This window comes from Babylonia areolata, chromosome 4 (assembly GCF_041734735.1).
Source record: "Babylonia areolata isolate BAREFJ2019XMU chromosome 4, ASM4173473v1, whole genome shotgun sequence".
Classification (NCBI taxonomy): domain Eukaryota; kingdom Metazoa; phylum Mollusca; class Gastropoda; order Neogastropoda; family Buccinidae; genus Babylonia; species Babylonia areolata.
The window spans coordinates 42501-62609 of NC_134879.1; the positions used below are offsets into that span (position 1 = coordinate 42501).

General features: G+C 42.9%; 1 protein-coding gene across 1 annotated transcript in view; it reads right to left on the reverse strand.

Annotated features, from left to right (window-relative positions):
* Positions 1 to 20109, reverse strand: part of LOC143281362 (uncharacterized) — a 37119-nt gene that overhangs the window by 15773 nt on the left and 1237 nt on the right. The window contains exons 2-3 of the mRNA XM_076586566.1: positions 8196 to 8291; positions 4464 to 5702 (exon numbers count right to left, since the gene is read on the reverse strand). Coding sequence (XP_076442681.1) covers positions 4464 to 5702; positions 8196 to 8291 — 1335 coding nt within the window. The remainder of the gene's footprint in view (positions 1 to 4463; positions 5703 to 8195; positions 8292 to 20109) is intronic.

The window sequence follows — 20109 nt, forward strand, 5'->3', positions numbered from 1 at the left end:
CCGTCTATTGTTTCTCTAAGTGTATCATTTACAGACGATCTGTTCCGTTTACTGTTGTTGTTTTTATCGTCTTCCAGACATCAGTCCATCCCTACCCTATCATTTATTCTCCTTATTTTGTCAACAACAATAATAATCAGCAATGACGACCTCCTGGCTGTACTGCAAAGAAGAGTAACATCATCAAATCCAAACAAAAAGATGAAAATGAATTTTTTTCACATTTGAATGACAAAAGAGAAGCAGTACACACACACACACACACACACACACACACACACACACACACACACACACACACACACATATATATATATATATATATATATATATATATATATATATATATATATATATATATATATGGCAGGTAATGAGGTTCATCCTGGATGAGGACAGAATGGCAAGTAATGAGGTTCTTCCTGGATGAGGACAAAAATGAGGTTCTTCCTGGATGAGGACAGAAATGAAGTTCTTCCTGGATGAGGACAGAAGGGCAAGTAATGAGGTTCTTCCTGGATGAGGACAGAAATGAGGTTCTTCCTGGATGAGGACAGAATGGCAGGTAATGAGGTTCTTCCTGGATGAGGACGGAATGGCAGGTAATGAGGTTTTTCCTGGATCAGGACAGAAATGAGGTTCTTCCTGGATGAGGACAGAATGGCAGGTAATGAGGTTCTTCCTGGATGAGGACAGAATGGCAGGTAATATCCTACTGGTGTGTCTGTGTCTTTGTGTGTGTATGTGTGTGTGTCTGTCTGTCTCTCTGTCTGTCCAAAAAAGTGGCATGATAACACAATACAAACAACATCTTGTTCTGGCTGATGATGGAGGGGAATGAGGTGTTGGTGAAATGTCAATCATGTCTGCGGTAAAGACAGACAGATGGACAGACGGACCGACACACAGAGAAAGACGTAAAAAAAAAGAACAAGAAAAAAGAGAAATAATATAAGCAACGAGAAACAGACGCAGCCTACGAGACACATTTTCTGTTCTTGATGACAGTGGTCGGGATAATGATTACAACGACAATGATGATGACGACGACGTCAATTATATATGACGACAACGATACCGAGTTACAATATGGACATACGTGTGTTGTTGTTTTTTGTGTGTTTCGGGGGAAGGAGGGCTGGGACGGGGAGTTTGGTTGGTTGGTTGGTTTCTTTCAGCAGGAAGTGACCGTAACTGTGTTCATGTCAAGCTGTTTGTTTCTTTCAGCAGGAAATGACCGTAACTGTGTTCATGTCAAGCTGTTTGTTTCTTTAAGCAGGAAATGACCGTAACTGTGTACATGTCAAGCTGTTTGTTTCTTTAAGTAGGAAGTGACCGTAACTGTGTTCATGTCAAGCTGTTTGTTTCTTTCAGCAGGAAATGACCGTAACTGTGTTCATGTCAAGCTGTTTGTTTCTTTAAGCAGGAAATGACCGTAACTGTGTTCATGTTAAGTTGTTTGTTTCTTTCAGTAGGAAATGACCGTAACTGTGTTCATGTCAAGCTGTTTGTTTCTTTAAGCAGGAAATGACAGTAACTGTGTTCATGTCAAGCTGTTTCTTTCTTTAAGCAGGAAATGACAGTAACTGTGTTCATGTCAAGCTGTTTCTTTCTTTAAGCAGGAAATGACAGTAACTGTGTTCATGTCAAGCTGTTTCTTTCTTTAAGCAGGAAATGACAGTAACTGTGTTCATGTCAAGCTGTTTCTTTCTTTAAGCAGGAAATGACAGTAACTGTGTTCATGTCAAGCTGTTTCTTTCTTTAAGCAGGAAATGACCGTAACTGTGTTCATGTCAAGCTGTTTCTTTCTTTAAGCAGGAAATGACCGTAACTGTGTTCATGTCAAGCTGTTTCTTTCTTTAAGCAGGAAATGACCGTAACTGTGTTCATGTCAAGCTGTTTCTTTCTTTAAGCAGGAAATGACCGTAACTGTGTACATGTCAAGTTGTTTGTTTCTTTAAGTAGGAACTGACCGTAACTGTGTACATGTTAAGTTGTTTGTTTCTTTAAGCAGGAACTGACCGTAACTGTGTACATGTCAAGTTGTTTCTTTCCTCAAGCAGGAAATGACCGTAACTGTGTACATGTCAAGTTGTTTGTTTCTTTCAGCAGGAAATGACCGTAACTGTGTTCATGTCATGTTGTTTCTTTCTTTCCTTAAGCAGGAAATGACCGTAACTGTGTTCATGTCATGTTAAGTTGTTTGTTTCCTTAAGAAGGAAATGACCGTAACTGTGCTCATGTCAAGCTGTTTGTTTCTTTAGTGTTTGTTTCTTTAAGTAGGAAATGACCGTAACTGTGTACATGTCAAGTTGTTTCTTTCCTTATGCAGGAAATGACTAAGCAGTTCAGCGAATAGTGAAGATGTTGATTATGATGATGAAGATGATTGTGAGACAGGTGAATTGATGGACGACGGACAACGAAGGACGATGGTACTAACGATCCCAATGGACATCTATCCCGACTACGCATCACTGATTAGCAACAAAGCATGCTTGCAGCCACCTCTTGATAAACATAGAGAACGCATATCATTGAAACACTAACGGCAAAGACAGCCCGCAGGCAGCAAAATAAAACAGAAGCGGCATCACCAATCACATTGCATGCAGTGCAAATGAATACAAGGAATATGCCGAATGCTGTTAAAATGTATTCGAAAGTAAAATTGAATATCATGCGAACACAGCGAGAGAGAGAGAGGGAGGGGAGGGTGGGGGGAGAGAGAGATCTGTAAAATAAACACGCCATCACAAAAACGATTTCCAATAAGCATGCACGAACTGAAGGTATTGAACCCAGTCTGTTCTTTTTCCATTTGAAATGATGAATTTGATGACAGATTAAAATGCATGTACACGCTCAGATGAGGCGATGTATTTGATTGTTTCAAAAACCGAAGAAGAATACAAGAACATGAATGACAAGAAAAATAACAACAACAACAACAACAACAAACAAACAACAATGGGTGGAACTGAGTAGGAGCGTGTGTGTGCGGGTGGGGTGGGGTGGGGGAACTGTGAGAAAGTGTAAATGTCCTGTGTGTGTGTGAGAGAGAGAGAGAGAGAGATTGGTGGGGGTGGGGGGGGGACCTGTGAGAAAGTGTAAATGTCCTGTGTGTGTGTGAGAGAGATTGGTGGGGGTGGGGGGGGGAGCTGTGAGAAAGTGTAAATGTCCTGTGTGAGAGAGAGATTGGTGGGGGTGGGGGGGACCTGTGAGAAAGTGTAAATGTCCTGTGTGAGAAAGAGAGAGATTGGTGGGGGTGGGGGGGACCTGTGAGAAAGTGTAAATGTCCTGTGTGAGAGAGAGATTGGTGGGGGTGGGGTGGGAGCTGTGAGAAAGTGTAAATGTCCTGTGTGAGAAAGAGAGATTGGTGGGGGTGGGGGGGAGCTGTGAGAAAGTGTAAATGTCCTGTGTGAGAAAGAGAGAGATTGGTGGGGGTGGGGGGAAGCTGTGAGAAAGTGTAAATGTCCTGTGTGAGAAAGAGAGAGATTGGTGGGGGTGGGGGGGGAGCTGTGAGAAAGTGTAAATGTCCTGTGTGAGAAAGAGAGAGAGATTGGTGGGGGTGGGGGGGAGCTGTGAGAAAGTGTAAATGTCCTGTGTGAGAAAGAGAGAGAGATTGGTGGGGGTGGGGGGGAGCTGTGAGAAAGTGTAAATGTCCTGTGTGAGAAAGAGAGAGATTGGTGGGGGTGGGGGGGAGCTGTGAGAAAGTGTAAATGTCCTGTGTGAGAAAGAGAGAGATTGGTGGGGGTGGGAGGGAGCTGTGAGAAAGTGTAAATGTCCTGTGTGAGAAAGAGAGAGATTGGTGGGGGTGGGGGGGAGCTGTGAGAAAGTGTAAATGTCCTGTGAGAGAGAGAGAGAGAGTGGTGGGGGTGGGGGGGAGCTGTGAGAAAGTGTAAATGTCCTGTGTGAGAAAGAGAGAGAGATTGGTGGGGGTGGGGGGGAGCTGTGAGAAAGTGTAAATGTCCTGTGTGAGAGAGAGAGAGAGTGGTGGGGGTGGGGGGGAGCTGTGAGAAAGTGTAAATGTCCTGTGTGAGAAAGAGAGATTGGTGGTGGGGTGGGGTGGGGGGGGAGCTGTGAGAAAGTGTAAATGTCCTGTGTGAGAAAGAGAGATTGGTGGTGGGGTGGGGTGGGGGTGGGGGAGCTGTGAGAAAGTGTAAATGTCCTGTGTGAGAAAGAGAGAGAGATTGGTGTGTGTGGGGGTGGGGGGTGGGGGGGGGAATACAAGCTGACAGTGAAGACATTAAATCAAACTTTCTAATGAAAATGTCATCAACCCCAAATGCTTCTGACTACGTCGTTACTATATATATATATATACATTTAGTATTACTATATTTGTATATATACTGCTTTTTATGCACATGCTCCCACACTACCATTGACTACAACTACCTCGTGCACTCAATGCTCCATACTGTACAAGATGTACAATTTCCCCTCCAACAGTGTAATACCTGGGACGCTGACGTCATCAACCATCGAAACGTCTGTGTCGTTTTCTGACGTCATGTCCTGGTCCTCGCTGACGTCCTCATATTCATAATCATATTCGTCATCATATTCATCGTCATCGTCAACGTAAGCTGGGGTTCTTTCGTTAGTGACATCAGTGTCTGTGAAGCTGGTGTTGCCTTGGTTTGCTGTTACATCTTCTTCGGCAGTGACGTTAGCTGTGTCGTACTCATCCGTGACGTCGTCCTCATAGTTCCAGTCCTCATCCTCCCACGCATCAGCATCGTCAACATCATCAACATCGGTCCCATTAACAGCCGTCACGTTAGTCATATCACTGGCGTTAACTACAGTTACGTTGGACATATCTCCGTCAACGTCAGCGTCCATGGTCTCTGTAACGTTGGCGGCGGTAGGAGCAAGGCCCAGGTTGGAAGTGGGCGCGGTGTCTGACTCCGAGGCAGTGTCGTTTCCTGCAGGGGCATAGCCGTCTAGGGGTGTGCCTTCAGCGGGAATATCATCAAAATGCCAGTCCTCAGCGGTGCTGTTTGCTCCGAACGTGTCTTCCGGGTGTGAACCTTCAGTGGGGATGTTATCAAAAGGAGTATCTTCTTCAGTGGGTGCATCTTCATCCGTGGGGATTTCACCGAAAGGCGTATCTTCCGGGGGGGTATCTTCTTCAGTGGGGATGTCCTCAAAAGGAGTATCTTCTTCAGTGGGTGCATCTTCATCCGTGGGGATTTCACCGAAAGGCGTATCTTCCGTGGGGGTATGTTCTTCAGTGGGGATGTCCTCATCAAAAGGTGTGTCATCCCTGGGTCTGTCCACAGGAAGGGTGTCATTAGTATAGGTGAAATTGGCAGCCACTTCAGAAGGGTATCCCTCAGTACCGTCAAGATAACCACCTGTGGGAGCACCGTCGGTAGGTACGTGGGTGGGGGGGTCCTCGGCGGGAGGATCCTCCTCGCTGGCAGCAGGATCCCCAAAGGCTGTTGCCTCACCGGAAACATTCTGCGAAGGGTGATCTATGGACATCTGAGCAGTGTCATTCCCTGTGCTCACTCCCCCGTCTTGACTTTGTGGCCCAGGTGATGTTCCCTCTGCTGTGAGTGTGTCGTTGAACGGTGAGGTGTCGGACGAAGGTAAGGTCTGGTCCTCAGCTTCAGAAGCCTCTGTGGTGGTGGTGTTAGTGAAGGTGCTGCTGCCGTTGTATGGGGCACCTGTTGTGTCTTTAAGTTCAACTGGAATCAAGGGGAGGGGTTAGCAGCATGTGTAGCTAGGAACAAGGTGGTGGTATGTCTACATGGTGCAGATATTCTAAGGCCCACTGAACACCAGGAACAGACTGAAAACAGCATCACTCTTTCCGTCATTTGTAAAGGGAGGAAGAAAGAAAGAAAAGTCAGCTACTGCATGTGACAGGAAGAACAATAATAAATAAACACGACCATTATTTTTGACTCACTAGGTGAAGAAAGAAAGTGAGTCTATGTTATAACCTTGTGTTCAGTTTTGTGTGTGTGTGTGTGGCCATGGTAAACTTTAACGTTGCCATTTTCTCTGGAAATACTTTGTCTGCCAATACCAAATTTGTCTAAAACAGTAGGGAAAAAAACTCTTCAGTCATACCAAACAGGTTGTAAGTCTCCCGAAATAAGCCGTATTTCCGGATCATTAGCGGTTCATTTCGTTGAGGCACATTCCGGATTCCGAAAACACTATATTACCAATTTCTAGTCTCCAGAACGTAGGCTATGTTTGGTGAGACGACGGCATGACCTCGTTTTTCTCGTTTGCAATTAATGGAAAAGACATGCAAAATCTGGACAGAACACATACAGTGACACTACACCATTCACTTGTTTACTGCATATATTTATTCTAAAGTGGATACTGAAATCAACATGAAAGAAAAAATGGAATCAATCTTTTCTTTCAGTTTCGGTCAGCCTGTAGCAGACTGGCTTGTGCAGATCTATAGAAAACAGCTATGTAGTGCGCTGTGCATGAAGCGATTGCAACATCTCCATTACCGCCGAATTAAAAGAATTTCGTGAACAATCGAGATAGAAATAAAAATTTAAAAACACACAAAAACTTGATTTGAACAGTGTTATTATGTCCAACACAATTACATCTTTATCGCTCAAAGAAACACATAGCTTTCAATATTAGAGTTTTGGTGCTGTGGCAGTAGGGCCTGTGGTACTGACACTGAGTCCAGCCACAACGTAGCGATACCCACGTAATCACGCTCATGTGTCTCAGTGCTGGATGGTGTTTTATCTAATACTTTAAGTCACAGCGTAGATTTCCCCCAGGATTAAGTCTGTGCAAGATCCAGCCCTCACGCCCCCCCCCCGACCCCCCACCCACCCATCCATCCCCCCGCACACACACACACAGACCCATCCCTCACTCAAAAAATAAAAAAAAAGAAAAAAAAAGCAACAAACAACAAGAAAAAGAAAACCAAGAGGACAATTTGCGACAATTTTTTTTCCATATTATCCATAAATGTGTGTGCGGAAAGAATCAAGGACGTTATTGGTGGCTGCACCAAATCTGACTGAAATACAACAAACAGAATGATACACATAGAAAGCTGAGCATGACTAGTTCAAGCATAGTCACAATCACAATAATCCACAATATCGACTATTCAAAGCTTCACACAGCATGTATCTTTTGCTTTCATTCGAAAACTACTAGGGACTTTAACTCACTATACAACATCCACGATATATACAATGTAGCAATCATCCCGAACAACAACAACAACAACACACACACACACACACACACACACACACACACACACACACACACATATATATATATATATATATATATATATATATATATATATATATATATATCAGAAACTCTTCTGTCAAAGTTGATCCAAACATAAAGCTGATAAATTCGCTGTATTCTCAGTGGCTTTCAAAAAATATACGTGTGGCAAATAATTTTCACACAATCAGCGCGCTGGTTTACAGAATTAGTACTGGATTCGATCCTCGGTTCCGGCGCACCTGATGGGTTAAGGGTGGGGATTTTTCCTTTCTCCCAGGTCAATATGTGTGCAGACAAGCTAGTGTATGTACGTCTTCATCTTATATATATATCTCTCTCTTTGGTGTCCCATCGCCCCAAATTGCCTCTGACCTCTTTAACTTCCATGTATATATATGCACAAGATTAAATATGCATGCTAAAGATCTTGTGATCCATGTCAGCATTCTGCGGGTTATTGAAACAAGAGGATGTCCAGTGATGCCTACCCCCGAAAACGAAGTATGACTGCCTATCTGGCTGGGAAAAATACGGTCATGCACGTAAAAAGCTTACTTGTACACACCAGTGAACGAGCGAGTTGCGGTCAACAAATGCAGAAGAAGAAGAATTTTAATGCGCAGAACTTTCAGTTTCTTAAAGCCGGAAAGAAGCCTGTAAATGTGTCACAATATTCACAACCATCACAGAAAACAAAGAAAAGATTCCACCCCCTTTCACAAGACAAAGAAACTATTTCGCTAAAGGATAATCAAACCCTTTCCTTGAAAAAGTTGACTTTGATGTTACAAATATCCACACCAGCAGCATACACACATGATGAAAGAAAAAAAGTGTGCACTGGAAGCACAAAGCAATGAGGTGGGGTGTGGTATCAACGAAACATTCAAACAAAATTAGAAAAGCTTTATGAACCAAAGAAATGAAGGTCTGACCTCCAGCTGACGTTGAATTATCCGGATCTGCAACTGTGCTGCTGGATTCTCCGCTGACTCCTTGTCCTGTGAAGATGAAGGAAGCATTGTGTGAGACTATTTGAAACAATATACAGGATCATACACATCATCACCATCACCATAATCACTGTTGTTGGCTGTCGCTATTTTGAATATCATAATTGCCAGAAACATAACTTACTCATAACTGAAAAAAACATGTCAGTTCTGAAACTGACTTGGGGAGTGGGTGTGGAGAATATCAAAAGGATATCATATTCATTTGAATAAGTCTTAGAGCTGGCAATGCCACTGGTGCACAGAGACAGACAGACACATTATTCAGGCAACAATTACACGCGCGCGCGAGCGCACGCATACGCACACTGATACACTGACACACTCACACAGACAAAGACATAATACACAGACATACACACACACAGATACACACACACACACGTTCGTCCGCCCGCGCATAGACACACACGCGCGTGCGGGCGCATGCACACACACAAACACACGTGTGCGAGAAATAAAACAAACATATTTGACTACTCTATGGAATGCTGGCGATTTTTAAAAAATCGTTTTATAAGACCAGTATCGCACTGATTCAATTTGTCAGTGCAAGGAGGGGAAGGGGGGAATTTAGACACTGAAGCCGCGTGCGAGCATATCAGAGTGGAAAGTATGGAATAACACGCAAAGGGGTCCGTCCCATTCCGAGTTTTCCTACCCGTGAGCCGAAGAGAGCCCAAGATTATGTCAAACAGTTAATCGAAACAACGTTAGACAAAGTCACACGCCTTTACCCCAGTCCACGGAATATTTCAGCCGAATAAAAGCTATTGAAACTAACAGAACAAGAGTACCACCCAAGTACATTTTGGTTAACGTAAACAAATATCAAAGAACAATCATTGTTTTTGTTGTTTTTTTTTCTTCAGGTTACACATTCCCAAGTACGGGCACAGGAGCCAAACAGGCAGACAGACATACGTACATGTGAGAGAGACAGATGTACAGTATGTGTCATTATTGGAGCAAATAACCACTGATATATATATATATGTGTGTGTGTATATGTGTATATATATATATATATATATATATATATATATATATGCGTGTGTCTGTGTGACTGTGTGTGTCTCTGTGTGTCTGTGTCTGTGTCTGTGTGTTTCCTTTTCAGATATATTGATGAAAAAATCGGCAGTTTTTGTTCCTTATCCATAATCAACTTGAAAGTAAAACTTCTCAACACTGACAGACAGATAAACAGGGAACGACATCTGTTGGTGGATGGATAAATACAATACACGGCGATGTGCAGCCAGCCACACAGACAGACAGACAGGTAAATAAGCAGACAGACGGACGAATGAACTGACGCAGAGACGGACAGACAGACAGAGAAAGAGATATATGGATAGATAGATAGATAGATAGATGGACGGATGAACGGACGAATGTGCGGACGTACAGACGCTTGTACAGATAAGAGAAATGGGTAGACAGACAAACGTGTATAGATAGATAGACAGACAGACAGACAGACAGATAGATAAATAGATAGATAGATAGACAGACAGACAGACAGATAGATAGATAGATAGATAAATAGATATATATAGATAGATAGATAGACAGACAGACAGACAGACAGACAGACAGATAGATAGATAGACAGACAGATAGATAGATAGATAGATAGATAGCACTGTGATTGGTGAGTGAGCGGACCGACATAGCAATAACTCCTGCCGTACATGTACAGTTCTAAACAGACCAGGGTCACATTTAGACCACACGTGTTCCCACCATTCTCATTTGCCACACAGTATATCACACACACACACACACACACACACACACACACACACACACACACACACACGTACGCACGCACACACACACACACACACACACACACAGATGCACACACAGTCAAACCTATTGCTGATTGCAGGGGGCGTGGGTTGTTCGTTTGTTTGTTTTTAGTTTTTTTATTCATTTATTTATTTATCGATTTATTCATTTATGTTTAAGTTGATATACAGCACCTTCTTCGATTTTCATCTTTTTTCTTTATTTTCGGGGGGAGGGGGGGAGGGGGAGGAGGTTGTTTGTTGGTGCTAGTTTTTGTTTTGGTTGCTTTTTGGGGTGTGTGTGTGTGTGTGTGTGTGTGTGTGTGTGTGTGTGTGTGTGTGTCTGTGTGTGTGTCTGTGTCTGTGTGTCTGTCTGTCTGTGTTTGTGCCCATGTGTCTGTATTTGTGTGTATATGTATGTATGTATGTGTCTGTCTGTATATCTATCTGTTTGTGCTTTTCTAGATATACACCATGCACAGGCTACGGTATTTATTCAGCCTCCTTCCCGTTAGCCACATGGCTTTGCTGTGACAGCTGACGCCCCCCCCTCCCCCTGCTCCCCCCAACCACCCCCCACTCCCCCACGCCCCCCAGCCACCCCCCACCCCCACCCCCACCCTCCAAGCACGACACAGGTGGCCTTTTATGGCCCTGCTTGCTCTGTCACACTCATCAACAGTGATGAGCACACAGTGTATACTGGCTGGGTGAGTGTAGCTGTGACATTCCTTACCACAGAAAGGGAGACAGACAGACAGACAGACAGACAGAGAAACACAGACACACACACAGTGTATTATAACACGACTGGCTGGGTGAGTGTAGCTGTGACATTCCTTACCACAGGAAGGGAGACAGACAGACAGACAGACAGACAGACAGACAAACACACACACACAGAGTGTATTATAACACGACTGGCTGGGTGAGTGTAGCTGTGACATTCCTTACCACAGAAAGGGAGACAGACAGACAGACAGACAGACAGAGAAACACACACACACAGTGTATTATAACACGACTGGCTGGGTGGGTGTAGCTGTGACATTCCTTACCACAGAAAGAGAGACAGACAGACAGACAGACAGACAGACAGACAGAGAAACACACACACACACACACACACACACACACACACACACACACAGTGTATTACAACACGATTGGCTGCTGGTAATGCACCAGACTAGGAAGCCAGTGTCTGCGGGTTAAGTCCCGTAATTATATGTCACGAGGTTTTTACCTCCACCCCCTACTTCACCGCTAGATCTTTAGTGTTGGTCTGGGTGGTGGTTATTTGGATAAGACGATAAACCGTTCGTAAAAGAACACAAGGCAACTTCAAGGGTTAAACCTGGTAAGAGTTTGGTGAAAAATCAACTCGGATAGTAAAACAAATTAAGACACTTGCAGTCAGAAAAAGAATAAAGGTCGTGCTTGTACTGCAGGGACACGATTTTACCAAGGTGACCAGCCCGACGTTTACAAAAGGAATAACTATGTTGTAACAAAAAGTAATACAATACAATACAATACTATACCATACCATAGTACTATACTATACTGTACTATACTATACTGTACTGTACAAAACCATACTGTACTGTACTGTACCGTACCGTACCGTACCTTACCGTACTCTACTCTACTCTACTCTACTGTACCGTACTCTACTCTACTCTACCGTACCGTACCGTACCGTACTCTACTCTACTCTACTGTACCGTACCGTACCGTACTGTACTGTACCGTACTCTACTCTACTCTACTCTACTGTACCGTACCGTACCGTACCGTACTCTACTCTGCTCTACTCTACTCTACTCTACTCTACTCTACTGTCGTTTCAGACCCTGTGTTTTTTGCTTTGCTGTTTCATTTGTATTATCAATTACAAATGGTGCTCCTATCTTTTTTCTCACGTTTGTTCCGTGCTACAAAATTCAGATTCCATCTCCGAAATTTTCATTTCAACTACGATTGTTTTAGCGGTAGTAGGTTAGTTTATTTCCGTTGTTGTCTCCTTGCGCTGTTGGTCTTTTTTTTTTTTTTTTTTTTAACTTGTTTTATTCCAGTCCACGGTATAATGTGGTTGCTTTATAGGCTTAACATTTGGATTCTTTTGAAAACAAACACACAAATTCTTCTTCTTCTGCGATCACTCGTATGGACACGAGTGGGCTTTTACGTGTATGACCGTTTTTACCCCACCATGTAGGCAGCCATACTCCGTTTTCGGGGGTGTGCATGCTGGGTATGTTCTTGTTTCCATAACCCACCGAACGCAGACATGGATTACAGGATCTTTAACGTGCGTATTTGATCTTCTGCTTGCATATACACACGAAGGGGGTTCAGGCACTAGCAGGTCTACACATATGTTGACCTGGGAGATCGTAAAAATCTCCACCCTTTACCCACCAGGCGCCGTCACCGTGATTCGAACCCGGGACCCTCAGACTGACAGTCCAACGCTTTAACCACTCGGCTATTGCGCCCGTCCAAACACACAAATAAAAACCAACATAAAACTGTTCCTACATATAAGGGCAGAATAAAGGCGAGGGGTGTGGCAGTACATAAACGTGAAAAAAGAAGAAAAGGGTTGAACTATGCAGTGATCGCTACATTCATGTATGAGCTGGGCTCAGTTGCATTGCAATGAGCCGACATAAAAGTGTGTGGTTACAAAATACGGTCTTCAGCGGGGACTGCAATAGGTCAGGCCTAAAGAATATTACGGTACATGGAAATGGTAAGCACAATATCGCCTTTTCAAACATTCACATTTTCAGCATATACATTTCAAATGTGGGCTGAGTAATTAAAGGTTGTATCAGCTGTTCAGAAGAAAAAGCTTAGCCACAGTCTTTAGGTAGCGGAAACAGACAATGTAAAAACATAGGCTTGTATGGGAACCATTTATTCTAAAAAAAAGAAAAATTAAAATCAGTATATCGTAAGTTTATTCGTGCTATATATTTTTACGTTATTTTACCTACATTTCAGCTTACAAAGAAATGCACGCAAATAGAGGATTATGATTTGACACACACACTCTCTCTCTCTTTAAATCTATGCTTCGATTGCAAGTGCCGCTGGACCTGTGCCGGACACTATCCACAATTTTCAATCAGCTGTGGACACGTGTGAAAGACTACCGAACACAGCCAACACCAGTCAAACTTGGCGCTGTGAGACAACTGAAGTGAAACTGTCTTGAATACTATTTCGATTTTTTTTTTTATCCCTTAGTTTTTCATTGCGTATTCTAATTTCTGATCTTTTCTGGTGTTGATTGTCATATTGAATGTCTTGTATTAATTAGGTGAACTACTGATTGTATTCTGATATACTGATTGTGTTTTGTTTGTACCTTTGTGGGCTTTTTTGTTGTTGTTGTTTTGTTGTTGTTTTTTGTTTTTGTTTGTTCGTTTGTTTGTTTTCTCCCGTTGGCAACCTATTTTCATTTATTTTTCATTGTTCATCAAAGAAAACAAAAATGAGCACAAGCCAAAATGTATGGCCATCTAAAGACGGTCTTCGAATCACACATTTAAATATAAATCACGCAGTTAACAAAACTACAGAAATAACCTCCCTTTTAAGTAACCATGGAAAACCTTTTCATATACTTGGTCTCTCTGAATCAAGACTCTCGGAACATATCAGTGATGCTGAGATGTACATCCCAGGCTATAACGTTATCCGTAATGACCCAACAAAAGCCAGGGAGACTGGTCTCCTCCTCTATGTCAGCGAATCCCTCACATTTAAGCGTCTACCATATCTTGAACAGCACGATGTAGAATCTATGTGGATAGAAGTCAAATTGAAAAACACCCCTTCCATTTTAATCGCGTTCTGTTTTAGAAATCCGGCAGAACGGGTAAACTGGTTAGATAAATTCACCGAAATGATGGACGCGGCCACGTTAAAATCAAAGGAAATCATCTTACTTGGAGATTTCAACACAGACCTTACCAAAGCCAGTACACAGTGGAACGCGACAATAAGTCTGTTTAATCTGCATCAACTAATCAATACACCCACCAGAGTTATGCACAATTCACAGACGCTCATAGATCACATATACACTTCCAATAAGAACAATATATTAGCAGCTTGCGTTCCAATATTCAACTCCAGTGATCACTACCCAGTTTGCGTCACAAGGGGAAAAAGGGAGTAAAAATTCCCAAATCAGGCCATAAGACAATAGCATATCGTTGCTACTCTAAATTTAATGAGCAGCTCTTTATAAATGACGTGAGTAGCTCCAAACTTTCATCGGTATATGATATAACAGATCCCGATCTTGCAATAGAACACTGGATCGAAATATTTACAGAAATATATAATAAACACGCTCAAAAAACAAAATGCATGTTAATCACAACCAGACAAAAGAGGCAAAACACTATACATAGTTTTCCTTCCATCCAAATTAAAGGTGAACCCATTGAACAGGTCAGTGATCACAAAGTTCTGGGGATTATAATTGACAACAATCTCACTTAGAATCCTCACATAAATTCCCTTTGCAAAAAGACAGCCCAGAAAACCCATCAGCTATCCAACATCAAACATTTCCTTGACCTTCATTCACGGAAATTATTTTTTCAAGCACATATTCAGTCTACGATAGATTATGCATCAACACTATGGGATTCCGCAAGTGCGAACACCATGAAGCCATTACAGAATCTTCATAAACGGGGCCTCAAGCTGGTACTCATTAAAAAGACTTCCCTTTTAGACTCAGACTATAAACAAGTGAATATTCTCCCACTAATCCGTAGATTAGAGTACAATAAAGGAATCATGATGCAAAAGATTATGACAAGTAACGCACCAACCACATTAATAGACAAATTTTCTGTAAATTCATCAAGGAATCCCCCCAAAGTCCATATCCCAATTCCAAGAACTGACTTGTTCAAATCCAGTCTAGTCTACTCAGGCGCCACCCTATGGAACTCACTCCCAGAAACAATTAAAAAACACCGTTACCCAACCACCTTCAAAAAACATTGCCTGTCCCACCTTATGCCATAAAGTGTAATGTAAATCGTTCATTTTAATACTGTTTGTCAGATGTGTATGGTTGACCTCCCTCACCCTCCATCCTCCACTGATCTGTAGTGCAGTGTGTGTTGTGTGTGTTGTTTCTTTCAGTTGGTTCAGTTTTTCATACATTTTACAGCCACCATGCTTGTACCTCTGTGTGTGTGTGTGTGTGTGTGTTGTTGTTGTTGTTGTTGTTGTTGTTGTTGTTGTTGTTGTTGTTTGTTTTGTTTTGTTTGATTGTTTGTTTTGTTTTTTGTTTTGTTTGTTTGTTGTTGTTTTTTTGTTTGTTTTTGTTTTTTGTTGGTTTTTGTTGTTGGTTTTTTGTTTGTTTTGTTTTTTTGTTTGTTTTTTTCTTTTTGTCTTTTTTTTTGGGGGGGGGGGAGGGTGTGTGTTTTTTTTGTTTGTTTTTTTATTTTATTTCATTTTAATTTTTATTTCATTTTATTTATTTATTTATTTATTTATTTTTCTTCCCTGTTATGTATCTCTACTAACACTATGCTTTCATGCTTTCATTTTATTTAGTATCGTGTAGTGTGGACCCTATTCAGGGCGGGGACTGGATGTAAAAAAGCACGCCAGTGCTTATCTATTATCCTCGAAATAAAGAATGTGTCTTGTCTTGTCTCTCTCTCTCTCTCTCTGTCTCACACACACACACACACACACACACGCGCGCGCGCGCGCGCGCGCACGCACACGCACACACACACACGCACACACACACACACACACACACACACACACACACACACACATTCACATAAACATAAACACACACACTAACACACACGCATAGATAGAGAGATAGACCAATATACAGATACATAAATGGACAGACGGATGGACAGACAGACAGACAGATGGATAGATATAATAACTTGATGGTTATGTTGTTGTTGTTGTTGCTGTTGTTTGCAAATGAGGACGACAGGCGAGAGGCAAAATGTAACATTAATTACCAGTTCGTTTTAATTAGCCATTTAGCAGGTGTGATCATAACAGGAATGGCGGCAACAGCATTAGCAGCGGCAGAAACACAAAACTGAAGCGGTGGGTGGTATGATGATGGGAGTAAAATGATGTCTTTCCAGCACGTGCATATGTCATAACAGCTTCTAGCACGTGCATATGTCATAACAGCTTCTAGTACGTGCATGTGTCATAACAGCTTCTAGCACGTGCATATGTCATAACAGCTTCTAGCACGTGCATGTGTCATAACAGCTTCTAGCACGTGCATGTGTCATAACAGCTTCTAGCACGTGCATGTGTCATAACAGCTTCCAGCACGTGCATATGTCATAACAGCTTCTAGCACGTGCATGTGTCATAACAGCTTCTAGCACGTGCATGCTTTGTATAGGTCAATATATTTGTAGCATCTGCCCTATAAGATATCTGCCCTAAAATACTTATTCTAAAACGTAGCTGTCGGTTGTAACAAAGAGTGGGTCAATATATTTGTAGCATCTGTCCGACAGATATCTGCCCTAAAATACGTATCCTGTCTGTGTACAAGATAACAGCCTATAATGCAGCACAGTACACTAGCCTACAATTGTAGCCTATACAATACAATGCAGTTCAATGTAATACAATACAATACTGTCACTGACGACATAATGATTCCGCTGTTTTTATTTTCTTTTGCGTTTATGGGGGGGGTTCAAATCCGTCTCATTCCCAGGCGAAGTTGGCGGAGGCTGGTGGGTCGCTGAATTATTTTTAGAGACGGGTACACGTGTTTCTTATGTGCGTGCACGATGTTTTTCATCGTGCGTGTTCCCCTTGGTGGCTGGGCGTTCGAGTGTGGAGAAAGATCGTGTTGTTGTGTCATGTTTTCGATGTTTTATAAGTGTCTCGTGCAACTGAACGAAAAAAAAAATATATATATATATATAGGAAGCTTAGTGAGCAGAGTGAGCGGAGTACTAATACTTCAAATGCTCCTCGCCGGTTTTTCCCGGTCTTCACTCGAAGGGAGTCAGTCCTTGGAGAAGGACGGTGATGGAACCAGCGCTTAGCGGCTGCGATTCGTTCTACCCTCTGTAAACGACTTCATGTCCGCCAGATGGGACTGTTCTTCGTTTCTCTGTTTCTGTGTCAGCACCCGTTGGTTCATCTACAGAACACTGTGCGTTGGCCAGTGGGTGGTTTTGTCCTCAGTCCCGTCAGTGAGTCTCCACAGTTGACAGCATCGTGGTCTGGGGTTCTGCCTGGCGCGCGTCTTCGAGGTGTTGGTGCTTCTGTTCCAGTCGTGGTGCAACGTCCAGGTAGGAGCCTGTATTCCAGACCTGTTACCCATGTATTGTTTTCCTTCGTCGTGTTTCTTTGTTTCGTTTGTATTTTCTGTCTCCTATTTGTCGTGACCTACCTTTAGTCATTTCTGCAATGGTGGTTTATTGTGGAAGTTATGAGCCTGTGAAGGGGCGATGAGTTGTCACGTGTTGCTCAAATGTTATCTTTATATAATATGAATGGAAATGTAAGGAATAAATATTGAAATTTGGGAATTGGTCAGGAGCTACATTTTTGACATTGTCTGCCCAAGTTAGTTTTATTTCAATGGAAGGGGGGTAATATAAGATATCTTGATTTTCACATGTTCACGACAATTTTATTGGATATTTTAAGGTTTAAGGAGCACGTCCAGCTAGACGCCATGAGTTAATATTGGTAGTACGTTTATGCTTGTGGAAAAAAAACAAAAACAATACTGCTGAATATGGTAAATGATTTGTATTTATGACATGTGAAACATTGGAAAGGGAGATAATTGTTGGTCTATTTTTACGGCGTCGAAGCGGTGAGGCGTGCGGAAAGATGCGGGCAACCATTGATAAAATAGCAACTATAAGCGTATACTTTTCTTAATATTTGTAAGAAATTTGATATCTCTTGAAATATCATTATTCATCAATGGTTAAACGTTCGGCCAGTTTCTGCAAGCGAATTAGGACCCGAGCGTAGATTTTGCCTTCAATGCTGAGAGGTGAGATGCCTATGTAGTTGTTGCAGTCGCTCCTTTCACCCTCGTTTTTGTAGAGGGTGATAATCTTGGCGTCCATCATGTCCTGCTCCCTCATTCCAGCACTGACAGAGGACCGTATGTATAGGATGCAGAAGAGTAGTCTTGCAATGTTTGAGGTCTGGGGGAATTCCGTCGCTGCCAGGTGCCTTGCCTGATGTCAGGCTGTTAGTGGCCTTGCTGAGTTCGTTCTCAGTTGGCTCTGCATCGAGTTCTTCCATGACCGGCATGCACTTGATGGCATCGAGGGCTGAGTTGGACTCTATGTTTTCTGTGGAGTAGAGGTCGGAGTAGTGTTCTGCCCATCTCTCCATCTGCTGGCTAGGATCGTTGATTACTTCCTCAGTGGAGGATTTGAGGGCTCTGTGTTGGTCCCAGTGCCTTCTTGATATCCAGACTCTGCATGGAAGATGGTCGCATCCCAAAAGACATCTGGAACACAGGCTCCTACCTAGAGCTCGCCTCGGGGCAGAAAAGCATCGGCCGCCCACAGCTGAGATACAAAGACGTTTGCAAACGTGACATGAAGGCACTTGAGATCAACACTGAGTCCTGGGAGGACCTTGCAGATGACCATAACAGATGGAGAAGCACTCAAGAATCAGCTACGGATTGGTGAGGACAAACTGTCAGCTGCTGCAGCAGAAAAGCGAGCTCACAGAAAAGGGATGGCAGCCGACAGACCAGCATCAGCTTACACATGTGATCGCTGCGACAGAGACTGCCTTTCTCGCATCGGTCTCTACAGTCACAGGCGACGCTGCTTGGTCCAAGCAGACAGCCCAACTAGACATTAGGTCGGATATACTCTATCCATGGTCAGCCATGACCGAAGGAGGCCTACTACTTACCTGCGGAGAGAGTGAGAGGAAGTTGGACTGAAAATAACAACCCACATGCCTGTTTGATGCTGGTGAGAGTGAGGCTGAGATGCAGTGCCTCCGAGTGGACCTGGTGGTGGTTTAGAATGTCTGTCTCACTTATTAGTGCCCTTGTGGTACTATGTGGGAAGAATAAGGCTGTAGTTCTGCTGCCGTGTTGTTGTTGCTGTTGTCTTTGTTCGCTCTTTATATATATATATATATATATATATATATATATATATATATATATATATTATATGCATCTATAGATATATACACACAAACATGCAATACTGAAGAAAAGCAAGGACTATACCAAGATACGAAAAGCTGGAAATTGTGTAAAGAAATGCGGACACACCAATCATGCACATACACATACTGAATGGTCTTCTCATCATCAAATTTCCTTTGAATCTGACAAAATACGCGTGTTAATTCACACACACACACACACACACACACACACACACGCAAAAAGTGAGAATGAGAGACACACACACACACACAGACACACGCAAACAGTGAGAATGAGAGACAGACACACAGACACACACAGACACACGCAAAAAGTGAGAATGAGAGACAGACACACACACACACACACACACACACACACACACACACACACACACACACACACGCAAACAGTGAGAATGAGAGACACACACACACACACACAGACACCCGCAAACAGTGAGAATGAGAGACAGACACACACACACACACACACACACACACACACACACACACACACACACACACACACACACACAGACACCCGCAAACACTGATAATGAGAGACAGAAAGACACACACACACACACACACACACAGAGACACCCGCAAACAGTGAGAATGAGAGACAGACACACACACACACACACACACACACACACACACAGACACACGCAAACATTGAGAATGAGAGACAGACACACACACACACACACACACACACACACACACACAGACACCCGCAAGCAGTGAGAATGAGAGACAAACACACACACACAGAGACACCCGCAAACAGTGAGAATGTGCGACACACACAGACACAAACACACACACACACA